Source organism: Rhinatrema bivittatum, chromosome 16, assembly GCF_901001135.1.
Source record: "Rhinatrema bivittatum chromosome 16, aRhiBiv1.1, whole genome shotgun sequence".
In the NCBI taxonomy this organism is placed as follows: Eukaryota; Metazoa; Chordata; class Amphibia; order Gymnophiona; family Rhinatrematidae; genus Rhinatrema; species Rhinatrema bivittatum.
Window position 1 is genome coordinate 44,566,868 of NC_042630.1, and position 23,617 is coordinate 44,590,484.

The 23,617-nt window shown below is 43.6% G+C and overlaps 2 protein-coding genes across 2 annotated transcripts; both read left to right on the forward strand.

Moving 5' to 3' along the window:
- Nucleotides 1-2,136: 2,136 nt before the first annotated feature.
- Nucleotides 2,137-3,066, forward strand: LOC115077571 (olfactory receptor 5B21-like). Its single transcript, XM_029579866.1, has one exon. It carries the CDS (start codon nucleotides 2,137-2,139, stop codon nucleotides 3,064-3,066), a length of 930 nt encoding a protein of 309 aa, XP_029435726.1.
- Nucleotides 3,067-21,448: 18,382 nt separating this feature from the next.
- Nucleotides 21,449-22,414, forward strand: LOC115077572 (olfactory receptor 5B21-like). The gene has a single exon (XM_029579867.1). The coding sequence runs from the start codon at nucleotides 21,449-21,451 to the stop codon at nucleotides 22,412-22,414; it is 966 nt and encodes a 321-aa protein (XP_029435727.1).
- Nucleotides 22,415-23,617: the final 1,203 nt, after the last annotated feature.

Here is a 23,617-nt window from a genome sequence, read left to right on the forward strand (position 1 = left end):
AATTATAGTAAAATGATGAATCTAGGCCATAGTTTATAAACAAGGATCCTCCAGCTGACCATTTCTATAAACACAGAGAAGAAGGAAAAGATTAGGAAACTACTAGAACAAATATATAAAGGGATCTCCTTGCATCGGACTGCTAATGTATCATTTGATATTGAGGATAAAAGTAAGAGGCATGTAGCAAGAGACTCCCCAAGTAGAGTGTGCAGTGTGCATAAGACTGCTCAAGATGTAAGGTTGCATAACAAACCACTTATCATTAATAAACAATGTTAGTGGGCTTAGAAACTATAAAAGTACTTAAACAGTGGGAGGTAGATGATGAACTCACTATTGGTGATGGACATCCGCAGTTCAGCTGACATGGGCAAAAAGGATTTGCAAGGGAACAATCATAATGAGAGCAGCTAAAAGCTAAAAATGGCACAAAAAGAAAAGTCACATACTAACAGCTGTCATTCAGGGGAAGGGCCACCCAAATACAAATGTCAGAAGGGAATCCTTGATGTTTGCAAACATGATGTGCAGCCTGAAGATGACAGTTTTACAAACTGTTCCTTGTAAAGGCTCTGCCTATATATTACTTGTTATAAGTTATCTGTAAACCGGCACGATGTGCAAACGGTTGTCGGTATATAAAATCAAATAAATAAAAATAAATAAATAAAATAAATAAAATTTTAAAAAAAGGATGAAAAAGTAAAAGTCAGGACACCGCTGGAACAAAGAAAAAAAAACCCGTGACAATCAGCTCATACAGAGACTGCTTTTCAAAGACTAAATGTCAAAAAGTAGTTTATCAAGAAGAGTCTATGCTCGGACAAAAAAAAGGAGGGAAGGGGAAGAGGATAGAAGAGAGTGGTGGTTGGTATGGGGGAAGGGGCAGAAGGGAACATGGGAACAGAAAAAGGGGGGAGGAAAATGGGGAAAGAAGATTGCAGCTCATAAGTGACGAGGCACAAAAGGTTATGTAGAACATAGTAAACAGTATGTTATGCCAGATGTATGTCAACAAATGTATGTTAAAAAAATGCTGACCACTTAATACTGATATTTAGACCTCGTAGGGGTGACTAGAGAACTGGATCAGAGAAGAGTGCTCGATATAATTTACTTGGATTTTAGTAAAGCTTTTGATATGGTCCCAGACAGAAGACTCATCAACAAAATGAGAAGCTTGGGAGTCAGCTCCAAGGTGTTGGTGTGGATTACAAACTGGTTGACAGATAGACAATGGGTGATGGTAAATGGAACTTACTCTGAAGAAAGAATGGTGTTAAGTGGAGTGCCACAGGGATCAATGTTGGATCTGGTTTTGTTCAACATCTTCATGAGCGACATGGCGGAAGGGATGTCTATTTGCAGATGATACTAGGATCTACAACAGAGTGGACATGCCGGAAAGAGTACAGAGAATGAGACGGGATTTATGGAAGCTGGAAGAATGGTCAAACATATGGCAGCTGGGATTCAATGCCAAGAAATACAGAGTCATGCATCCGGGGCATGGTAATCCAAAAGAACTATATGCGTTGGGGGGTGAAGGGCTGATGTGCACGGAGCAGGAGAGAGACATTGGGTGATAGTGTCTAATGACCTGAAGTCGACGAAGTACTGTGACACCGCTGTAGCCAAAGCCCAAAGAATGCTGTGCTGCATAGAGAGAAGAATATCTAGTAAGAAAAGGGAAGTGATAATCCCCTTTGTACAGGTCCCTGATGAGGCCTCACCTGGAGTACTGTGTTCGGTTCTGGAGACCGTATCTCAAAGGAAACAGAGACAGGATGGAGGCAGTTCAGTGAAGGGTGACTAAAATGGTGGGAGGAGAGACTGAATAACCTGAATATGTATACCCTGGAGGAGAGGAGGAGCAGGGGTGATATGTAAAAAGTTGATATCAAAAAAGTAATTTTAATGAATGTTAAGAAAAATATATAACAGGTTTCCATGCACTAAGCTCAAGGATCATAACTAAGACACATATGTTAAATAAGCATTGCAGGACTGACAATGGGTATCTATATATAATCAATATTGTTTTGAGCTCTACTAATAGTTTAAGTAGGTAGTGGGGTTTTAAAAATCTGCATTTAACAATTGTTTCTAATGTCTTTTTGTACACAGAGGATAATGGATGTGGAAAACATGACGATGGTAGAGGAATTCATTATTCTGGGACTTTCTGATAACCCCCAGCTACAGGTTCCTCTCTTCCTGGTCTTTCTGCTCATTTACCTGATCACCCTGCTGGCAAACCTTGTAATTATCGCATCCACCTGTGGAGATCCCCACCTCCACACCCCCATGTACTTCTTCCTCAGTAACCTGTCACTCATAGATATCTGCGGAACCTCAAACATCATCCCAAAACTGCTTGGGATCGTCATCTCCAGGGATAAGACCATTTCCTATGCTGGGTGCATTACACAGCTCTATTTTTACATGGGCTTTGGTTGCACTTCAGACTTTCTCTTTACCACCATGGCTTTTGACCGCTATGCTGCAGTCTGCCAGCCCTTGCGTTATTCCCTCATTATGAATCAGAGAGTTTGTGTCCTTCTGGCAGCTGCTTCCTGGATCATTGGCTTTCTACCATCTGAGATGATCACAGCTTCTGTCACCCGCCTTTCATTCTGTGCCACTAATGTGATCAATCATTTCTTCTGTGACCTCTTCCCACTGTTAAATCTTTCCTGTTCTGACACGACAATCACACAAAACATAGGATTTGTTGAAGTTGCATTGATGGAAATGCCTGCTTTCTTTTTGACTTTTATATCTTATATCTTCATCATCTCAGCAATTCTGAGGATCCGCTCTGTGGAAGGGAAGCGTAAAGCTTTCTCCACCTGCTCCTCCCACCTCACTGTGTTCTTCATTTATTATTTGTCAGCATTTTGCATGTATCTGAGTCCCAGCTCAACATATTCCCAGGAACAGGGTAAAATCTTGTCTGTGTTTTATACATTAGTCACCCCCATGCTTAACCCCATCATTTATAGTCTGAGGAATAAGGAGGTGAAAAATGCATTGAGAAAATTCATAGGAAGTAGATTATGAGACCATGTGATAAACCATAGCAAGTTATCAAATGCAGGGGATTTCAATTTCTAGTTGGGTGCAAGATGATTCTCCCTTTAAAACAGAAATGGAAGGTCCCTGGTTTGATCCTTGGGTTGGGTCTTTTACTCCCCAGCTCAGCTAGAGCTGTAGATGTGGCTGTAACAGCATTCACAGCCCCCTGGAGGAGAAAGTTGTGGTCATTGCTCAAGGGTGACACCAGGTGGCTGGATTTGGGGCTCATGAAAGCAGATTTCTGGAAGAGCCTTGGTAAAGGGCCCCAGGTTCAGGACTGTCACTGCAATGAGCAGAATAAGAACACTGGGGAGGAAGGGAGATGTTATAAAATAGAAAAATAATCCTGCAGAGTTGTGAATGAAAGGTCATAGTACCATGATCCCATCCCTGGTTCCAACTGAGCTGAAAATACAAAGGAACTGGATGAAAATAGAAAAAAAAAGAGAGTCCTGCAGTGCCGACACAGCAAGACTCAGAGGGATTTTTCATTTATGATCCAGAAATAATCTTGGTGAGGACCCTGTGGAAGGTTAGACCTCATTCTCTAGGATCAGTACAATCCCTCCCACTTGGTATTCTCAGTCTTGCACACACCCAATATAGTATCAATACTGCCAGTTTTACAGCACTGTGACATCATGAATGTGATATATATGGCCTCATGTGATATCACTGCTGTGACAGACAGCCCTGAGTGACATTGCTGCTGTGAAAGACAGACCCACATGATATCACCATTGTGAGATACAGCCCAACATGATCATCATTGAGAGATACAGCTCCATGTGACTTCACTCTTAAGAAATATAATCAAAGTTTCCTATAAAATGAATGGGAGACCATTAGCACCTTTTTCCGATTAGCTATGCCCTAATTTGAACAGCACTGGGCCAAGGTTCCCAAAGATTATGGGACCTTGCATGATTTAAACCACAGTATAGCTGGAACATGCCTGGTAGGGAGAAATGTGGCATTTGTTTCACATACATCTAACAGGAGACACTCATTCTCAGTTCTTTCCACTACAGAACTGCTACCGGAGGAGTCACTATTCCAGTGCCTGAAGGGATACTAACCCTGCTGGGCTACTCCAGCTGCTCACCACTGCCACCTCTGGTGGCTCCAAAACACTGTCTAATAAAAGATCAATCTCTGTGTTTGTGTGTCCAGAGCTAAGCCTGACCTGTGGCCCCTCACAGGACATCCCCCATGGGCGTGGTCAGCTGCCACAGTGTCCAAGGGGCCACCCAAACCTCACAAATTATAACAGTTATCCAGTTGTTCTTTGTTAATTTTTTAAATAATTTTTTACCCCATTCCAGATGCTTTTTGCAAAGGGATGGGTAAAAAAAATACAAGAATACATGAAATAAAATTTGATTTACTTGACCTGCTGAATACTGGTGCTAGTCAAATAACTTTTAGCCATGCCCCTGAAATTCTTTTCACTCTGTCTCTATTTATCCAGATAACATTTAGCTGGAAATGATTTACCTGGCCAGAATGTTTCCGCTGAGAGTGGTGGGATCTTTAAAACTTGAGAGTTGTTTGCATAAGTCCAAATTTACTTGGAGAAAATTTTTTGAATATTGACCTCTCTGGGTCTCAGTGAAAAGAGAAGAGCCTCTGTTTCAGACTGGGATCCCTTGCAGGAGGAAAGAGCATCGGAAGGCAATCACATGAAACTGAATTATTGTGTAAGATGGTATTTTTAAAAAATGTCCCTGCCTATTGCAGCTGCACTTTCCATTTTTTGCATTTTCCTCATTTTATCAAAGTTTCCCTTTTGAAAGTTTAGTGCTAGAGCTCTTGATTTACTTTTGTCTTGTTATGATCACTATAGCCAGTGACCCCACCGCCATTAACTCTCTCATCAAATCCTACGTTCCACTAAGAATTAGATCTAAAATAGCTCCCTCTCTCATTGGTTCTTGAACCAATTGCTTCATGAAGCAGTCATTTATTCTGTCCAGTTTACCTCTCTAGCATGACCTGATGTTACACTTACTCAGTCAATATTGGGGTAATTGAAATCTCCCACTATTACTTCACTGCCACATTATTCCCCTCTATAGGAGAGAGACTGCCGTATGCTGGGCCTGTTGAGGTGTTCAGACTCTGGGGAGCAGCTGATCCTGGGATTTCAGATTATTGTTTTGTTTGGGGTCAAGAGAAATATTTTCTCATTGTAGAAATTGCCTTTTCCCCTGAATTATCACATCAGGAGGGGCAGAAAGGCAATTTGAAGATGGTTGGGCTCACTGGTCTTCTGGTTGTCTTACCAGGTGTGTAAATCTGCAATACTGTTGTGTTTTTATGTACTCATTCTGTTTTGAGTGGTTTTTTTCTCAACTTTTAATAAAGCTCCTTACATTTGGCCTTGGTACACACTTACTGCAGATCTGTAGATCTGTGTACATCCTGCATCTCAGTGCAGGGGAGAGAGAGATAACAACTCCTTATCATCATACAACCTCTTACCACCCAACTCTGTAGAAAACTTTTGGGTACTCTACACACCTTGCTATGAACAATCCATTTCGGCAATATCCTAAAGAGATGCCTGTTATACGTGCCAGCCGCAGCAGACCCACAGCACGGCCCTCTCACCTTTTCTTAAGGACTCCAGCCTCTGTGTCCTCCTTGCTGGCAGTGGTGGTCCGCCACCTCCATACTTGAGCCTCCTCTGGTGCCTCCAGTCCTGCTGTAGCTTCCATCATTCCCAGTCCTGATGCCATTACTCGTCAGGCCTCTCCGCAAGGCCCAAGGAGAGATGCCACCACTCAAGCAGTGTCCCTCCCTAGGCGCACGCACGCGCATCACTGATCCTTATGAAGGGACCGCGGTGGGAACCTGGCCGCAGACCCGGATAATGATGTCAACCTCCACATAGTACTTAAGCTCAGGCCCCGCTCCATAGCGTTGCCTTTGCAACAGGTCTCCTCGCTATTCGAGTACTCGTTGCTGCTAGAGATTCATCTCTACTCCTCATCATTCCTGGTTCCTGTTCTCCTTGTTCCTGTCCTGCTTATGCTTCAGTTGATTAGACGGACTTTGACATTGCTTTGTATGACTACGCTACTGCCTATCTCCAGACCCAGACCTTCACTTCGCCTGACTACGAAATTGACTTCTATATGATTTGACCTCAGCTTTGATTGACTACATTACTAACTATCTCCATGATCAGACCTCAGCATCGCTTGCCACAGCCCCTGGATTGCCGCAGGCCCTGGCTCAAACCTACCATTGGACGCTTCTTCTGCCTACTCCCTGGACGTGGACTTACTAGGCTTCAGCCTATTTTTGCTCGAGCACCCCCAGTCTGCCTTTGTCTCATTGGCGCTCAAGTTTCCAGAACCTTACCCAGTCCAGAGTAGGACTACTCCATCCCTTGCCTTCTATCTCTGGGCTGAACCAGCTTCTCTCTCTATCCTACCTGCCGGCCCCAGAACCCAAAGGCTCAACCCGCGGGAAATGAGGGCTGGTATAGGTGAAGCTCCAGTGGCCTATGTCTGTCAGCCCACTCCATCTGCCAATGGTGGGACCCGTAGGTCCTTGCCTTCAGGTTGTGTCAACCCCACCTCGGCCCAAGGGTCTACCTCCGATGCAACAATGCCCTTATGAATGAATCATACAATCTACAGCCATGCCATTAGATAGTATGATCAATGATGTGAACAATAATGGATTCATTGCCTTCACACTGTTCACCCTTTTGATTTGAAAACAGACCTAGATTTATTGGTATTTCTATAGTTTGAAGTGGTGGTTTGATTCTATCACTTTAGAACTGTGATATCATCAGTTCTTATATGACATTGTCCGTAGAGATTTTGAATAAAGTTATTTTTTTCTCTTTCAACATGAGGTAGCCAGAAGGCACCTTCCATAAATGACACTAGGGCTCGGCATTTCTAAGATCTCCTTTCTCTATATATGTATTGGATTCCTTTCCATGAAGTGAGTGAGATGGGACCATCCAAGTCCCATCTCACTCATCCAAGTGGAAGCACATGGCCTGATACGTTTGCTTTTATATTCCCCCTGATAAAGAACAGTGCTGAAACATTAGCTGATGTTGGGGTTATTGTGAGTTCACATTGTTTCATATACTTGTTTGCCAACATCATTGGACTTATGTAGATGATTGTCTTTTAGAGTGCATACTAAAAAACAAGAAAGCTTGTTTTTATTATATTGACTGTGTGGGATGAATGATAGAGAAGACTAGATTGTCTACCTCCACTGATGACATAAACCAGCAAACGTTCATGAAACTGTTTAATAAATCCACATCTGGACAAGATGGATCCTGGGGTAGCCATTTTTAGAGATATACATTCATTTTTGCTGAAACTGTCTAATTCGGCATGGTTCGGAGGCAATGAAACCCAAAAAGAATTTTTCCAAAATTTCAAAAAATTCGTATTTCAGGTTAGCGCGCACTAACCCGAAAATCAGGAGCCCACAAAAAAAAAAAAAATTGAACCACAGGAAAAACGAAGTTTACCGTGGTTCCCTGAAAATGAAGCTCAAAATGAGACTACAAACCAGTTCACATCTCTACCATTTTGCTGTGTCTGAGGTTTTCCTCTGAACTCCCCAACTGCTGTTATGTCATGTGGTGTTTTTCTTCCTGTAAAGGGATGTTTTATACTACATTTTTCTTGGGTCTTTTACAATTAATATTCCCTCCCACATTGCTGGGGAACTTTGAGTCCTGCTTTATTTACTACAATTTATAAAGAAACATCAATGTGCAGAACAGAGAAGACAGCAGGTAAACCCTATAAACTGTAAAAATAATAAACAAGTACAGAACATGACTAGACCCTTCTTAATATCTACAAGAAAGCTTGATATGACAAACAAGATCCATGAGGGATGTGGTACAGAGCAGGGAGAGAGGAGATCTCAGAGGAGGCAGCTCAAAAGTTGTTTTGGGATAGGAATTGGTGAGTGTGAGAGAGACAGACAGGGAGGGGACTTCATAAGAACATAAGAACATGCCATACTGGGTCAGACCAAGGGTCCATCAAGCCCAGCATCCTGTCTTCAACAGTGGCCAATCCAGGCCATAAGAACCTGGCAAGTACCCAAAAACTAAGTCTATTCCATGTTACCGTTGCTAATGACAGTGGCTATTCTCTAGGTAAACTTAATAGCAGGAAGAGGAAGAGAATTAAATTAATTTATGGACACTAAGGGCCAGATTTTCAAAGGGGTACACGTGTAAGATACGCGCATACCCCCCAAAAACCTGCCCGAAGTTCCCCCTGCATGCGCCGAGCCTATGTTGAGTAGGCTCGGCAGCGCGCACAAGCCCCGGGACGCACGTAAGTCCCGGGGCTTTCCTGGAGGGGCATGTCGGGGGGCATGTCACAGCGGCACGTCATTCGGGGGCTGGGCCTTGGGCATGGTTCCGGCCTGGGGGCGTTTCGGGGGCGTGGCCGAGGCCTCTGAAACAGCTCCCGGGCCGGGGAATCAGAGGGAACAGAGACAGGCTGCACAGTTCGGCGTGCGCAGGCTGCCGATTTTGCACAGCCTTGCGTGCGCCGACCCCGGATTTTAAGGGATATGCACGGATACGCGAGTATCTATTAAAATCTGGCGTACTCCTGTTTGCACCTGGTGCGAGAAGAAAAGTACGAGCAGGCATAATTTTATAAAATCTACCCCTAAGTGTTTACCATTGATCAGTGCAAGTGAAGGCCAGGTCAGACATTTTCTAAATTTCTCTGTAACTAGCAGAATATTCCCTCACCAGAGCTAGAGCAGATCAGATTGAGAGGCCCAAAACTTATTCTCCTTATGAATCAATCCCTTCTAAACTCTCAAGACAAATCTGGCACAGCAGAATACTTCCCTTAACTGTCTGTGAGACTTTTACATTTCCCAGTTGAACTGAGCACAGTCATCTCTCTAGGTCCCTTTCTTAATGCATTTAAGACACCTGAGGAACACCAACTCCACCTGATCTCAGTGGAGGAGAGGAGGCAGCACTGCTGGACAGGTAAGGAGAAAACCCAGCAATCCTTTAGCATGTGACTTTAATGCCTTCTGTGAGCTGCATTATCTCACCAGATACAATTTATTGTTTTATTAAGAAGCTTCCATTAGGCTCAGACCCTCCCCTCCAAGAGCAGCCAAGATAGATCCCTGGTGTCTTTTTTCCTACAAATATATTTTTTCCCAGAGAATATAAAATGCATTTATCATGACTGAATCTACCAAGTGTGATGGAGAGGAGTCGCATGGATCTGATGTATCAGGGTAGGATGGAGTTTGAAGGGACACTGATGAGTTAGAGGCAGTTCCCCCCCTTCATCAGAATATCACTTTATGCTCCTGAGATTAATGAAAGAAAGAAAGAAAGAAGGAAAAAAGATCCTCTCATAACTTTCAGTTCCTGCTGATCTTGTGTGTGAAGGTTTTAGGAAGGGCCCCTTCTTCAGAAAATCACCGAGCACTGACACTGTTATTACAGCTGTTTTTCAAAGAGAAGTGTCATTTTCTATAAATGCATATAGGGGCGGATTTTCAGAGCCCTGCTCGCGTAAATCCGCCCAAAACCGGGCGGATTTACGCGAGCAGGGCCCTGCGCGCCGGTGAGCCTATTTTACATAGGCTCACCGGCGCGCGCAGAACCCCGGGACTCGCGTAAGTCCCGGGGTTTTCGGAGTGGGCGTGTCGGGAGGCGTGTCGGGGGGGCGGGGCCGGAGCGCGCGGCGTTGCGGGGGCGTGTCGGCAGCATTTTGGGGGCGGGTACGGGGCGTGGCTACGGCCCGGGGGCGTGGCCGCGCCCTCCGTACCCGCCCCCAGGTCGCGGCCCGGCGCGCAGGAGGCCCGCTGGCGCGCGGGGATTTACGCCTCCCTCCGGGAGGCGTAAATCCCCCGACAAAGGTAGGATGGGGGTTTAGACAGGGCCGGGCGGGTGGGTTAGGTAGGGGAAGGGAGGGGAAGGTGGGGGGAGGGCAAAGGAAAGTTCCCTTCTAGGCCGCTCCGATTTCGGAGCGGCCTAGGAGGGAACGGGGGTAGGCTGCGCGGCTCGGCGCGCGCAGGCTATACGAAATCGATAGCCTTGCGCGCGCCGATCCAGGATTTTAGCCGATACGCGCGACTACGCGCGTATCTACTAAAATCCAGCGTACTTTTGTTTGCGCCTGGAGCGCAAACAAAAGTAGGCTGTTCGCGCTCGTCTGAAAATCTACCCCATACTGTAGATTTCATTAACCTGCAGCTGTGCAAAAGAATATCTTGTTTATTACTAAAAGTGCAGGCTGAAGAACCAGAGGGGTCTGGATGAACTAGGGATAGGCCTGACAAATTGGTTATTTCCTTCACATGCACATGTTTTAAAATCTGCTTAGCTGTGCACCTTAAAGTCGACAAATTCCTAAGGAAGATATGTGATTAACGTTTGCTCATGTAACTGCTTAAAATCAGAAGCACAGATGCATGCTAGGTGTATTTTAAATATGCGTGCACTAGCACCGGATGATTTAAAATCCCTTCATATGTGCCCATGCACTCATTGCAAAGTTACCGTCCCTGTTTCTTTAGCATTCAAAGTGCCCTTTGGTAAGAGCTCAGCATGCTGAAAGAAATCTCTTACTCTGGTGCTTTCCGATGAGGTGTTTAAGCTCTGCAGGGCATACGGACTTCAACTTCCATCCCAGAGGAGATGATGGAATTCACTCCCAAGCTGTGCTCAGCAGCTTAAACATTGCATCTGATATAGAAAACAGGAGAAGAGGATTCTCTTTGGCAGGATTGTTGGATCATAAGCCTTTTTATTTCTTGTGCCATGATTATATTGTTTAAACTTTTATTAGGTATATATATTTGCTTTATGATTGTTTTTATGTTATTGTTTAAGTTGACTTTATAAATGTATTTTACATAAGCCACACTAGACTTACGAATGGAAGTCATGGAATATTTGAAATGTTAAAATTATGATCTGCTGCACTCTTCTCTTTCATTTCACAGTGGTGGTCTTGGATTATTCCTTTGTACATTACTATCTGCTTGCCGATAGCATGAGATCATTCTTTTTTTAATCGCTGACTTGTGCATTGTCAGTTGATATAGACTTTTTAGTCTCTGTAAAGTTGTTTTACTGTAACCTGTTTCTGCCGTGGTGGTGGATTGTTTTGTTTGTTGAAACAATCTGGTTCATAAATTTTATGCTGAATATTTTGTCCCTGCTTTGGTCTACCAATAAAGCAGAAACTGAAATTATTAAATAAAACAACATGAAATATTTCCTGTAAATTAAAAGCACCTGTAATAAACCCCAAATAAATTTCTCCACTCCTACAGAAATGAAAAAGTAAAAATCACCATTGAAATTCCCTCCTATGATTCCTCTCATATTTTCTGACCAGGCAGAATAAAGATAACTTGTAATTAAGAATAGATTAAAATATGTCAAAAGGCAACAGGGAAACATATTTAGATTGTTCCATGGATGCTCAAAGTCCCAGCGTGATCATCTAAAGAAACAACCCTTACCCCCATCCCAAGCCTCAGACTCAGGTACCCTAGGAAATGATCCTAGGAGACAGACACCTGTATTCTGATCCTATATCATATAATAGGAACATAAGAACATAAGAAATTTCCATGCTGGGTCAGATCAAGGGTCCATCAAACCCAGCATCCTGTTTCCAACAGAGGACAAACCAGGCCACAAGAACCTGGTAAGTACCCAAACACCAAGAAAATCCCATGCTACTGATGCCTGTAATAGCAGAGACCATTCCTTAAGTCAATAATCTACTCTGTCAGGCTAAGGTTTCTGCTTGGATATGATTAAAATGTAAATCTATTTCCAAATGTGATGAAGACTCTCTGTGTGGCATGGACCAGAGCAGAGAGTAAGGTAGAGTAGATTCCCATGCCTCTTCTAAGATGAAGGTAGAGTAGATCCCTTGCCCCATCTGAGAAGAAGGTACAGGATATCCCATGCCTTTTCTGAGATGAAGGTTGAGTAGATCCTATGCCCCATCTGAGAAGAAGGTACAGGATATCCCATGCCTTGTCTGAGATGAAGGCTGAGTAGATCCTATGCCTCAGCCATCTTCCTTCCATTCCTGACAAATGCTAGGAACCAGAGAGAGGGCTGGGAGTCTCAGAGGAATACAGAAGAACAGGAGTCCTGTAACCATGGCCAAAAGCACACACACATACATTCTCCACACAGGTACTATCAGCTGCATTTAGGAGGTCATATTTTAGGAAGGACTGAGAAGTAGCACATGTCATTTTGCAGGAAATGTTTTACTTGCATGGAAAGCAGGTGAAGTGTTTGCACATACATTGCTCCCCAGTCCCCATCACTCTACCCCAACTGCCCAGTCTCTTAATGGAAAACCCACCCTTTCCACTCCAATAACTGAAATGCCCTGAGCCACTTCCCACCATCAGCTTAGACCATCCTTACCTCCTTCACAATTGGAAATTAGGTTAATTATACTGTATGAGAAAGATCTTCTGTCTGTCTCAGTGGACCACATAATTCATACCTATGTATGTGCAGATGGGGAGAATGCAGCAGGTAAACTATATAAAATATACAATTAATAGCCAGATACAGAACATTGCAGGACACTTCCCCAAAGAGCTGAAAATCTAGGAGAAAGTTTGCTGATATCATCATTAGATAAATACCACATAATGGTGTGTGTGTGAGAGAGAGAGAGAGAGAGCTTGGGAGGGGACTGTACATGAGGAAGGGGTTTAAATTAACTTATGACATCAAATATGACAAATGATCAATTAATAGGATGTACCCCTAGCAGAGGTGGAACAGAATAAAATGAGAGACCCCACATTTATTCTCACCATGGATCAATCACTTCTAAAGTTTCCTGGCAACTCAGGCACAGAGCAGCAAACCATCCCTTAGTTGTCTGTGAGAGTTTTTTTAATTTCCCCAAATACACAAAACACGGTTTTCTCTCCATGTCCCTTTCTTAAAGCATTTAAGACCCCTGAGGTGCCCCTAACTGGTCCACAGTGGAAGAGAGGAGGCAGCGCTGCTGGGCATGTAAGGAGAAACTCCAGAAATCCTGTAACATGCGGCTTTAATGCCTTCTGTACGCTTACAATTATTTTCAGAAGCTTCCATGGGGCTCAGACCCTGCTAGCTAAGAGCATCTGAGAAAGAGATCACCCAGAGAATGTAAAATGGATTTATCATGATTGAATCTACAACTGTGATGGAGAGAAGCTGCAGGGATCTGATGTGCCAGGGGTAGGATGGAGCTCAGGGACAGATACAAATGAATCTGATAAAGATGCAAATATATAACTATCTCAATACAATGTAAAAACCTTTGAGTTCTAAACACTGTACTGCTTCTGCGTTTCATTATTAGGGGAGTCACTTTAGCTTTCTGTGCCTCAACTCTAATCCCGGCTCTATCACTGTGTATGACCTTGGGTGTGTTGCTTTTTCTCCCTGTACCTCAGCTGTAATCCCCAGCTCTGTCACTGACTCTGTGTATGAATTTGGGGGAGTCATTTTATCTCCCTGTGCCTCAGCTGTAATCCCCGGCTCTGTCACTGACTCTCTGTGTATGACTTTGGGGGAGTCATTTTATCTCCCTGTGCCTCAGCTGTAATTCCCAGCTCTGTCATTGTGACATTTGCCCCTCTGACTCTTGCACTCACCCTTAGCTCTTTCTTCATTTGGGAGAGATGAATATTTGATTTTTACATCTTTTGATAATTCTCAGAAATGTTAGGGTGGAAATATGAACATAAGACCATAAGAAATGGCCATATTGGGTCAAACCAAGTGTCCATATAGCCCAGCTTCCTGTTTCTAACAGTGGTCAGTCCTGGCTACAAGTACCTGGCAAGTACCCAAACACTAAGTAGATCCTATGCTACTGCTGCTAGAAATTGCAGTGGATAATATTCCCTGAGTCAACTTGATTTCTAGCAGTTAATGGACTTCTCCAAGAACTTATACAAATCTTTTTTGAACCCATCTACACTAACTGCCTAATCACATCCTCTGACATCATATTTCATAGCTTAATTGTGCAAAGTAAAAAATAATTTTCCCCAATTAGTTTTAAATGTGCTACTTGCTAACGTCATGGAGTGCCCCCTAGTCCTTCTATTATCCAAAAGAGTAAATAACTAATTCACATCTACCTGTTCTAGTCCTCTCATGATTTTAAAACCACTATCATATCCCCCCTCAGCCATCTCTTCTCCAAGCTGAACAACCCTAACCTCTTTAGCCTTTCCTCATCTTTTTTGAGATGCGGCGACCAGAATTCTACACAGTCTGAAGGTGCAATCTCACCATGGAGCGATACAGAGGCATTATGACATTTTCCGTTTTATTCACCATTCCATTCCTAATAATTCCTAAAATTCTGTATGCATTTTTGACTGCCGCAGCACATTGAGCCGACAATTTCAATTAATTATCCACTATGATGCCTAATCTTTTTACTGGGTGGTAGCACCTAATATGGAATGTAACATCATGTAACTATAGCATGGGTTATTTTCCCTGTCTGCAACACCTTGCACTTGTCCACATTAAATTTCATCTGCCATTTGGATGCCCAATCTTCCAGTTTTCAAGGTCATCCTGCAATTTACCACAATCCGCTTGTGATTTAACTACTCTGAATAATTTTGAATCATCTGCAAATCTGGTTACCTCACTCGTCATATTCTTTTCCAGATCATTTATAAATATATTGAAAAGCACCGGTCCAAGTGCAGATCCCTCAGGCACTCCATTGTTTATGCTTTTCCACTGATAAAATTGACCATTTAATCCTACTCTCTGTTTCCTGTCTTTTAACCAGTTTGTAATCCATGAAAGGGCAACGCCTCCTATCCCATGACTTTTTAGTTTTCTTAGAAGCCTTTCATGAGGGAATTTGTCAAATGCCTTCTGAAAATCCAAAAACACTACATCTACCGGCTCAAATTTATCCACATGTTTATTAACCCCTTCAAAAAAATGAAGCAGATTTGTGAGGCAAGACTTCCCTTGGGTAAAGCCATGCTGACTGTGTTCCATTAAACCAAGTCTTTCTATATGCTCTGCGATTTTGATCTTTAGAATAGTTTCTTCTATTTTTCCTGACACTAAAGTCAGGCTCACTGGTCTATAGTTTCCCGGATCATCCCTGGAGCCCTTTTTAAATATTGGGGTTACATTGGCCACTCTTCAGTCTTCAGATACAATGGATGATTTATTGGTAGGTTTTAAATTTTAACTAATAAATCTGATATTTCATTTTTGAGTTCCTTAAGAACCCTGGGATGTAGGGATGTTCACATAAATCTGATTTATATACACTATATTACAATTTATTTATTTATTTATTTAATTATTTAAAATCTTTTCTATACCGTCGCTAAGTTATATATCATCGCAACAGTTTACAAATAGGCACATAGACTAAGGTTAGTAAATATAGGGTATCGTACATTCTAACAGGTGCCAATAAAGTTCGGTTACAATTTCATAAATAAAATCATTATTTGAGTAATGTTGGTCAAGTCCAGGTATATTATTGAGTTACTATCTCTTTGAGATAGTAACTTCTTAAATGTAGGATTGAGTAAATTCCTTCTCATCTAGGGATGTGAATCATTTTTTGACAATTTAAAAAAATCATCAGATATTTTTTAAATCGTCAAAAATCGTTAGAGTCGCAATACAATAGAAATTCCCCCGATTTATCGTGAAAAATCACTATGTCATAGGGGCCGACCGTCAGCCCCTATGACATAGTGAGGGCAAAGGTAGTGCCGGCACCATTTTGAATACTGGCAATACTGCCAGAGCGCTCCCGGACCCCCGCTGGACTTTTGGCAAGTCTTGTGGGGGTCAGGAGGCCCCCCCCAAGCTGGCCAAAAGCCCTGGGGGTCCAGCGGGGGTCCGGGAGCGATCTCCTGCACGCGGGCCGTATTACCAATATTCAAAATTGCGCCGGCGCTACCTTTGCCCTGTCACATGGTAAGGGCAAAGGGCCATCGGCGCCATTTTTTTTAGTGCAGCTGATAGCGTGGGAACGGGATATTGCTGCCCGCGGCCCCCCTGGACCACCAGGTATGTGCAAAAAGTTTTGGGGGGGTGGTCGGGAGAGTGGGGGAGGCTAAGGGGGTAATTTTAAAGGGTCGGGGTGGGGGTTTTTTATCGGTGCGGGCCTCACTAAAAAAAAATTAGTGATGAGAATTGGAATCGGAACCGATTCCAATTCACATCTCTAACGATCAGATTCCCCCCCCCCCCCCCAGCCGAACCCGATCGTTAAAACAATCGGGCACACGATTCACATCCCTATTCTCATCTGCATTACTCTGTACTTTCAATCGCTCTACCCTCCACACTCTTTAGTGAAGGCTTTTTTAAAGAGCCATGTTTTTAAATTTTTCTTAAAAGTTTTGAAATTAGTCTGTAATCTTTAATAACAGGTGAAAAACCATGGGATCCTCATTCATCCTGTTGCAAAGGATTCACATTGTTGCCTGTAACACAACAAATAGTTTTCAAACCATTATTCCTAAGTCTTCCCATCTTTATATTTACAATGCTGGAAACCCACATCAGCCATTATATTTCTTGCGGTCTTCACAACGAAGCTTGTTGGAAACTCCGGCTCCTACTTCCAAATTAAAGCAAACAGAATGGAGTGCATTTATCTTTGGAGATCTGAGGCTCTGGAACTCATTGCCTTCTCTTTCTGAAACTATAGATGAAGCTAATTGGCAATTTTGAAACTGTTTAAAAAATGTTTCTAGCTGCAATTTTTATGGTTGCCTTAAGGTTTGGGGATAACTGCACAAAGCGACAGTTACTGCCCTTTAGAGAAACATGGGAGAAACTAGCACGGAGCGGCAGTTACTACCTTAAAAAGCTTGCTGGGCAGACTGGATGGACCATGTGGTCCTTTTCTGCCATCATTTCTATGTTTCTATGTTTTTTTGAATGGTAATGTACAAATTTAACATGAACAGAGATTACGGGCTGGACAATATACTTACGCTAAATCTAGCACGTATGGGGGAAACTTCCCATATAATACCCGATGCACCAATGTCAAAATCTTAAATTGAACTCTGTATTGGAGCAAAGCCTGACTGGCTCCTTCAATGTCAAGGTGACATGGGCTGATAGAGCGCACCCTGCAATCATTAGGGGTGTGCATTCGTTTTGAACTTAAATGGAAAACGCAACTTATTTTTTTTTTTTAACTTAAAAAAAAGATGAGGCTTAAACGATCGGATTTCCAACGTATTCAACATAGCTATGTTGAATACGTTGGAAATCGCGATTGTTGATCTAAATAAAAATTTAAACCCCTCACCCTCCTTAATCCCCCCCCCCCAAGACTTACCAAAGCTGGCCAAAAGTTCCGTGAGGGTCCGGGAGCGGACGCGTGGGGAATCACGTGACGTCCGCGTCACGTCGGAGTGACGCGGCGTCACGTGATTCCCCTCGGGTTCGCTCCCGGACCCCTCGTTGGGCCCAAAAGGCACTTTTGGCCAGCTTGGGGGGGCCCCCCCAAGCTGGCCAAAAGTGCCTTTTGGGCCCAACGAGGGGTCCGGGGAGCGAACCCGAGGGGAATCACGTGACGCCGCGTCACTCCGATGTGACGCCGACGTCACGTGCTCCTTGCAAAGGAGTTCAGGAATGGCATCCTGACCCCGCTGGACCACCAGGGAGTTTTGGTAAGTCTTTGGGGGGGGGGGGGGATTAAGGCGGGTGAGGGGTTTAAATTTTTATTTGCACATATGGACATAGACTCAACTTATGGAATTCTCCATATGTCCATATTGACCGCAAATGGGACCCCCTTTCGACTTATGGACTTATGAACTTAAACTTTTGGTCTGCACATCCCTAGCAATCATCCAGGCTGCCGCATTCATTAACAGCTTGCACACTACACTTGGGAAAGACCACATAAAGCCTGCATTACTGGTCTAAAATCTCTTTTTCAATATGTATCTTAATCATATGATTTTCTTAGTTTGAAAATACCTTTCCTAACCACAGTTAATATCTGTTGCCGTAAGGTAAATCAGGTGTCTAACAAGTCTCCTAAATCATGAATAGCCTTCACACTATCCTAGCTGTAGTGATATTTATGTTTCATTTATTCCTCGTGTAAGTGATATCTTTTCTGTCTTTTTTTACATTTACCAACAGATTATTCTGACCCATCCATGAAATAGCTAGTCAGTATAAAACCCACCTGATCAGATTTGGGGCTTATAAAGTCTTCCTTTATATTTTCTGGATCATGCTAAGGCTTTAAACATCACCAGGTTCCTCCAAATTGTTAGTTCACATCCTCTATGAAAGTTTCATCCCCTTACAGAGACTCATCTTTCAGTTTAATGTTAAACAAACCTAAATTAATGTCCTTGGCCAGGTCAATATTCAGCTGCTGCACCACTGAGGTTACCCAGATAAACCAAAGTTAAGTGGATAAATTGAGGGATGCCTTGCAACATGAGCAGACTTATCTCAATATCACCTTTATAAGGTATGTGAGCTCTACCCTGGAATGCTCATATGGCTTTTGATGCAGACCCTGCACCATTTTAGTCACCTCTCTCAGGTTCACCTCCATCCTTTCTCTATCCTTTTTGAGATACGGTCTCCAGAACTGAACACAATAGGGATGTGCATTTGATGATTTGAAATATCGTACACTATTTCAAAAGTCGTCATGTATCAGGGGGACCCTGAACACGATAGGAAAAGACCACAAACTTTTGTGTAGTTTTCCTATCATTTTTTGGGGGGTGGAGAAAGGGCACATAGAAAAAAAAATCCAAACCCACCCCAACCCTTCAGATCTGATTATTTACAATCCCCCATTGGCCAGCCCCTGTCACATGGCCATCTTAAAAAATGGCGCTGGCCATCCATTGCTCCTATCATGTGACAGGGGCCGGCCAATGGCACTAATAGCCCCTGTCACATGGTAAGGGCAAAGGGCCACAGCACCATTTTGTTTTCTTGCAGCCGATGGCCCGAGAGCGGGAGATCGCTCCTGGGACCCTTGCTGGACCACCAGGGACTTTAGGCAACTTTTTTTTTTTTTTTTGGTGGGGGGGGGTCAGGAGGGTGGAGGATTGTAAATAATTAAATTTGAAGGTGGGGGGTTTTTTCAGTTCAGGATAGCCAAAAACAAAAGCGGTCAGAACCACGGGAAACAAAGATTTCCTGTGGTTCTACGAACACGATACCAGAAACGATTCCGGAACTGATTCACATCTCTAGAACACAATACTCCAGGGTGGCCTCACTAATGACCTATATAGGGGTATTATCACCTTTTTCCTACCTGGTTATACCTCTCTCCATGCAGCCCAGCATCCCACTGGTTTTAGCTACCTCCTTGTCACATTGCTTAACTATCTTCAGATCCTCAGACACTAAGATCCTGAGGGTTCACTCCTGGTCTGTGCACATCAGTCTTTTGCTCCCCATTCCTATGCTATTACTTTGGATTTCTTCACCCCAGATGCAGGACTCTGCACTTCTTGGCATTGAATCCCAGCTGCCAAACCTTCAACCACTCCTTTTCTTACATCACCTCTCATTTTCTCTACTCCTCCAGGTGTGTCCACTCTGCTGAAGATCTGTACTGCAAGGGGAGCTTCATCTTAACCTGCAGGATCACACTCGAATAAATGTTTGCTAATCCTTTCATCATTATGTAAATGAAATATAATGGATGGACATCCCATACTCCCAACCTGATCTCTTGTCTTATTTGTGGATCGATAGCTGCCCTTGTATTAATCTTAGTAGTCCCCACGTTCTCTTTCTAATTGCTCATATTTTCATTTTACTCTTAAATATGGTGTCAGTTTTATCCAGAAATGCTTGTTTTTTCTTAAAATAATTTTAGTACTTAGAATTAGAGATGAGCTTCATTTGTTTCTACCGGGTCATTTTTTCATTCGGACGCATCGGGGTAAATTTTGTTTTTTCCTCGGTTAGTTTTTTGGAAAAATGAACAAAAACTAAATGGGGAAAAACAAAACTGGCCCAAAAAACGATGCAGGAAAACGAAGCTAGAAAAACCCCACCCCAAGCATTACAATTCACTTTAATACATTAAATACAACCCCCGACCACCTTCCTGATCCCTCCCCAAGACTTACTAACATCCTTGGTGGTCCAGCGGGGTCCTGCGAGGGATTTTTCCCTCCGTCTGTCGGGCTGTCTGGTCTGCCTCGATCAAAATGGCACCGATAGCCTTTGACCTACTATGTCACAGGGGCTACCGGTGCCATTGGTCAGCCCCTGTCACATGGCCATTGGCACCATCTTGTGCTCCTACTATGTGACAGGAGCTGACCAATGGCACCGGTAGCCCCTGTGACATAGTAAGGGGATTGGCGCCATTTTGATTATTGGCAGCCGACGGTCCGAGTACAGGAGGTGGCTCCCGGACCCCCGCTGGACCACCAGGGACATTTGGCAAGGCTTGGAGGACCCTCCTGACCCCCACAAGACTTGCCAAAAGTCCAGCGGGGGTCCGGGAGCGACCTCCTGCACTTGGACCGTCGGCTGCCAGTAATCAAAATGGCGCCGATAGCCTTTGCCTATACTATGTCACAAGGGCTACTGGTGCCATTGGTCAGCCCCAGTCACATGGTAGGAGCACAAGATGGCGCTGATGGCCATGTGACAGGGGCTGACCAATGACACCAGTAGCCCCTGTGACATAGTAGGTCAAAGGCTATCGGCGCCATTTTGATCGAGGCAGGCCAGACAGCCCGACAGCACAGAGGGAGAAATCCTTTGCGGGACCCCGCTGGACCACCAGGGATGTTAGTAAGTCTTGGGGAGGGATCGGGATGGTAGGGGGGTTGTATTACAGTGAATTTTATTGCTTGGGGTGGTTTTTTATTTAAAAAAATAAAATGTGCCCCTCCCCCCGTACAAACCCAAAAAACTAATTTTCCTCATAGATCGGGGAAAATCAGTTTTGGGGTTTGGGGTCCCTGACCCACGACAAATTAGGCAATTTCATTGAAATTGCCTAATTCATGATAAACGAACCACATCTCTACTTAGAATTAATTTTCAAAACATTTTCCCAAGCACATAGAATAGGATAAGGTTTTAATAACACAACAATTTGTCTGAGCAATCTCCTCCCAATGCAATAAATGTCCAATGCCCAGTGAGTGACTTTAATGTGACACCTGTTGAGGTGCAGATCAGTGATCTTTTTTTTTCTGGCCACACATTGCAGCATCTGTAATGATCAATGATATCTGTACAAAACATATGTCATATCTAATTTATTCTTATACCCACAGGACAAGAAAAAAGGAACAAATGGACATTGAAAACATGACATTGGTGGCAGAATTTATAATTCTGGGACTTTCTGATAATCCCCAGCTGCAGGTTCCTCTCTTCCTGGTCTTCCTAGTCATCTACATTATCACCCTGCTGGGGAACCTTGTGATTATTACAGTGATCTATGCTGACCCCCGCCTGCACACTCCCATGTACTTCTTTCTCTGTAGCCTGTCACTCACAGATATCTGCTGCACCTCCACTGTCATCCCAAAACTGCTGGAGATCTTCCTGTCAGGCAATAAGACCATTTCCTATGCTGGGTGCATGGTGCAGCTGTATTTCTTCCTAGGTTTCACTGGCATTGAGGCGTTCCTTCTCACTGCTATGGCTTATGATCGCTATGCTGCAGTCTGCCACCCCTTACACTATTCAGTCATCATGAATCAGAGAGCCTGTGTCCTGCTGACAGCCACTTCCTGGATCATTGGCTTTCTACCTTCTGAGACAATCACAGCTTCTGTCACCCGCCTTTCATTCTGTGGCTCTAACAAGGTCAATCATTTCTTCTGTGAGCTCATGCCACTGTTAAAGCTTTCCTGTACTGACACGGCTGGCCCTGAAACCATATTGTTTGTTGAAATTGCATTGTTATCGGTGCCTGCCTTCCTTGTGACTCTTATATCCTACACCTACATTATCTCAGCCATCCTGAGGATCCGCTCTGCAGAGGGGAAGCGTAAAGCCTTCAACACCTGCTCCTCCCACCTCATCGTCATTTCCATATATTATCTGTCACTCTTTTCAATTTACATGAGCCCCAGCTCAACATACTCCCAGGAGCAGGGAAAAATCCTGTCTGTGGTCTACACATCGGTCACCCCCATGCTGAACCCCATCATTTACAGTCTGAGAAATAAGGAGGTGAAAGATGCATTGAGGAAAGTAATAGGGAAGCTGCTTAAGAAGCCACATGATGTACAAATCAAGGCAGGTTATTAGAAGGAGGAGACTCCAGTTTCTAAAAGGCTCAAGATGTCGCTCCCTTTAAAGTTTCTGGTTCAATCCCTGGGTTGGGTCTTCCATTCTCAAGTTAGCTATTGCTGCGTATTAGTAGAGGCAGCATTCATAGCCCCATGGAGGGGGGGGGGGGGGGGAGGGTGGTCATTGCTCAAGGCCGGTTTTAGGGACCAAGATTTTTTAGTTCCAGAATGATCCCTGCCGCATGGTCTCTGTCTGAGATTACAGTGACCAGACTAAATACATTGGGCTTGGTGGGGAAAGGGGAATAATAAAATAGGAGAAAACTTGCATCCTAGTTGTGAAGGAAGGCTCCTGGTTCCAGATTCCAACCCTGGTTCTGATTGGGCCCAAAAGGATAACCAGAAAGAATGCTCCAGTGTAACTTAGCACAACTCTTAGACAGCTGACTCAAGAAAAGATTCACAGATATACAAACCCTTCCAATCAGAGAGGGATCTTTCCTTCATGATCCAGAAATAATCTCACTGAGAACCCTGTGGAGGGTCAAATCTCAATCTTTGGGATCAGTAAATTCCTTCCTCTTGGTATTCTCAGGCCTCTACACACTCCATTATAGCATAAGTACTGTCAATTCTACAGCACTATGACATCATCACTGTGAGAAACAGCCTAATGACATAACCACTGTGCAATACAGACTAACAAGACATCACCGTTGTGACACACAGCCCCAAGTGACATCACTTTTGTGAGATACAGCCCAACATAACTCACTGCTGATAGATACAGTCCCATGTGATATCACAAGTAAGGGATACAGCTCAACATGACATCATTCCTATTAGTTAAAACCAATATTCCCTTTGCATGGAAGACCACTAACTCCTTTTTTCCCATTAGTTGTGCCCAGTCCTTCTGTACTGGGCCACAATTCCCTTAAAGGGTCTTGCATAATCCACAAAATGGCTAGAGTGCACCTGGTAAAGAAAGATGTAAGTGGTCTTTCATGTACCTAACAGGGGACATTGATTTGAACAAATTTTATATTTCTCTTGTGAGTAACAACCACATGTGACATCAAACATAAATTAGCCTATTGTGACATCACTCATGTCACTGCATTGTGACATCACTCCTGTGACTTAAAGCTCAGGGCATATTCTTAAGAGTCATTAACTATACAGAAAATGTGACTCCAAATGTCAAGTTGTTTCTGTCTGG

Coding starts and splice junctions, on each gene's coding strand:
- LOC115077571 (XM_029579866.1), top strand. CDS start 2,137: ATGGATGTGGAAAACATGACGATGGTAGAGGAATTCATTATTCTGGGA.
- LOC115077572 (XM_029579867.1), top strand. CDS start 21,449: ATGGACATTGAAAACATGACATTGGTGGCAGAATTTATAATTCTGGGA.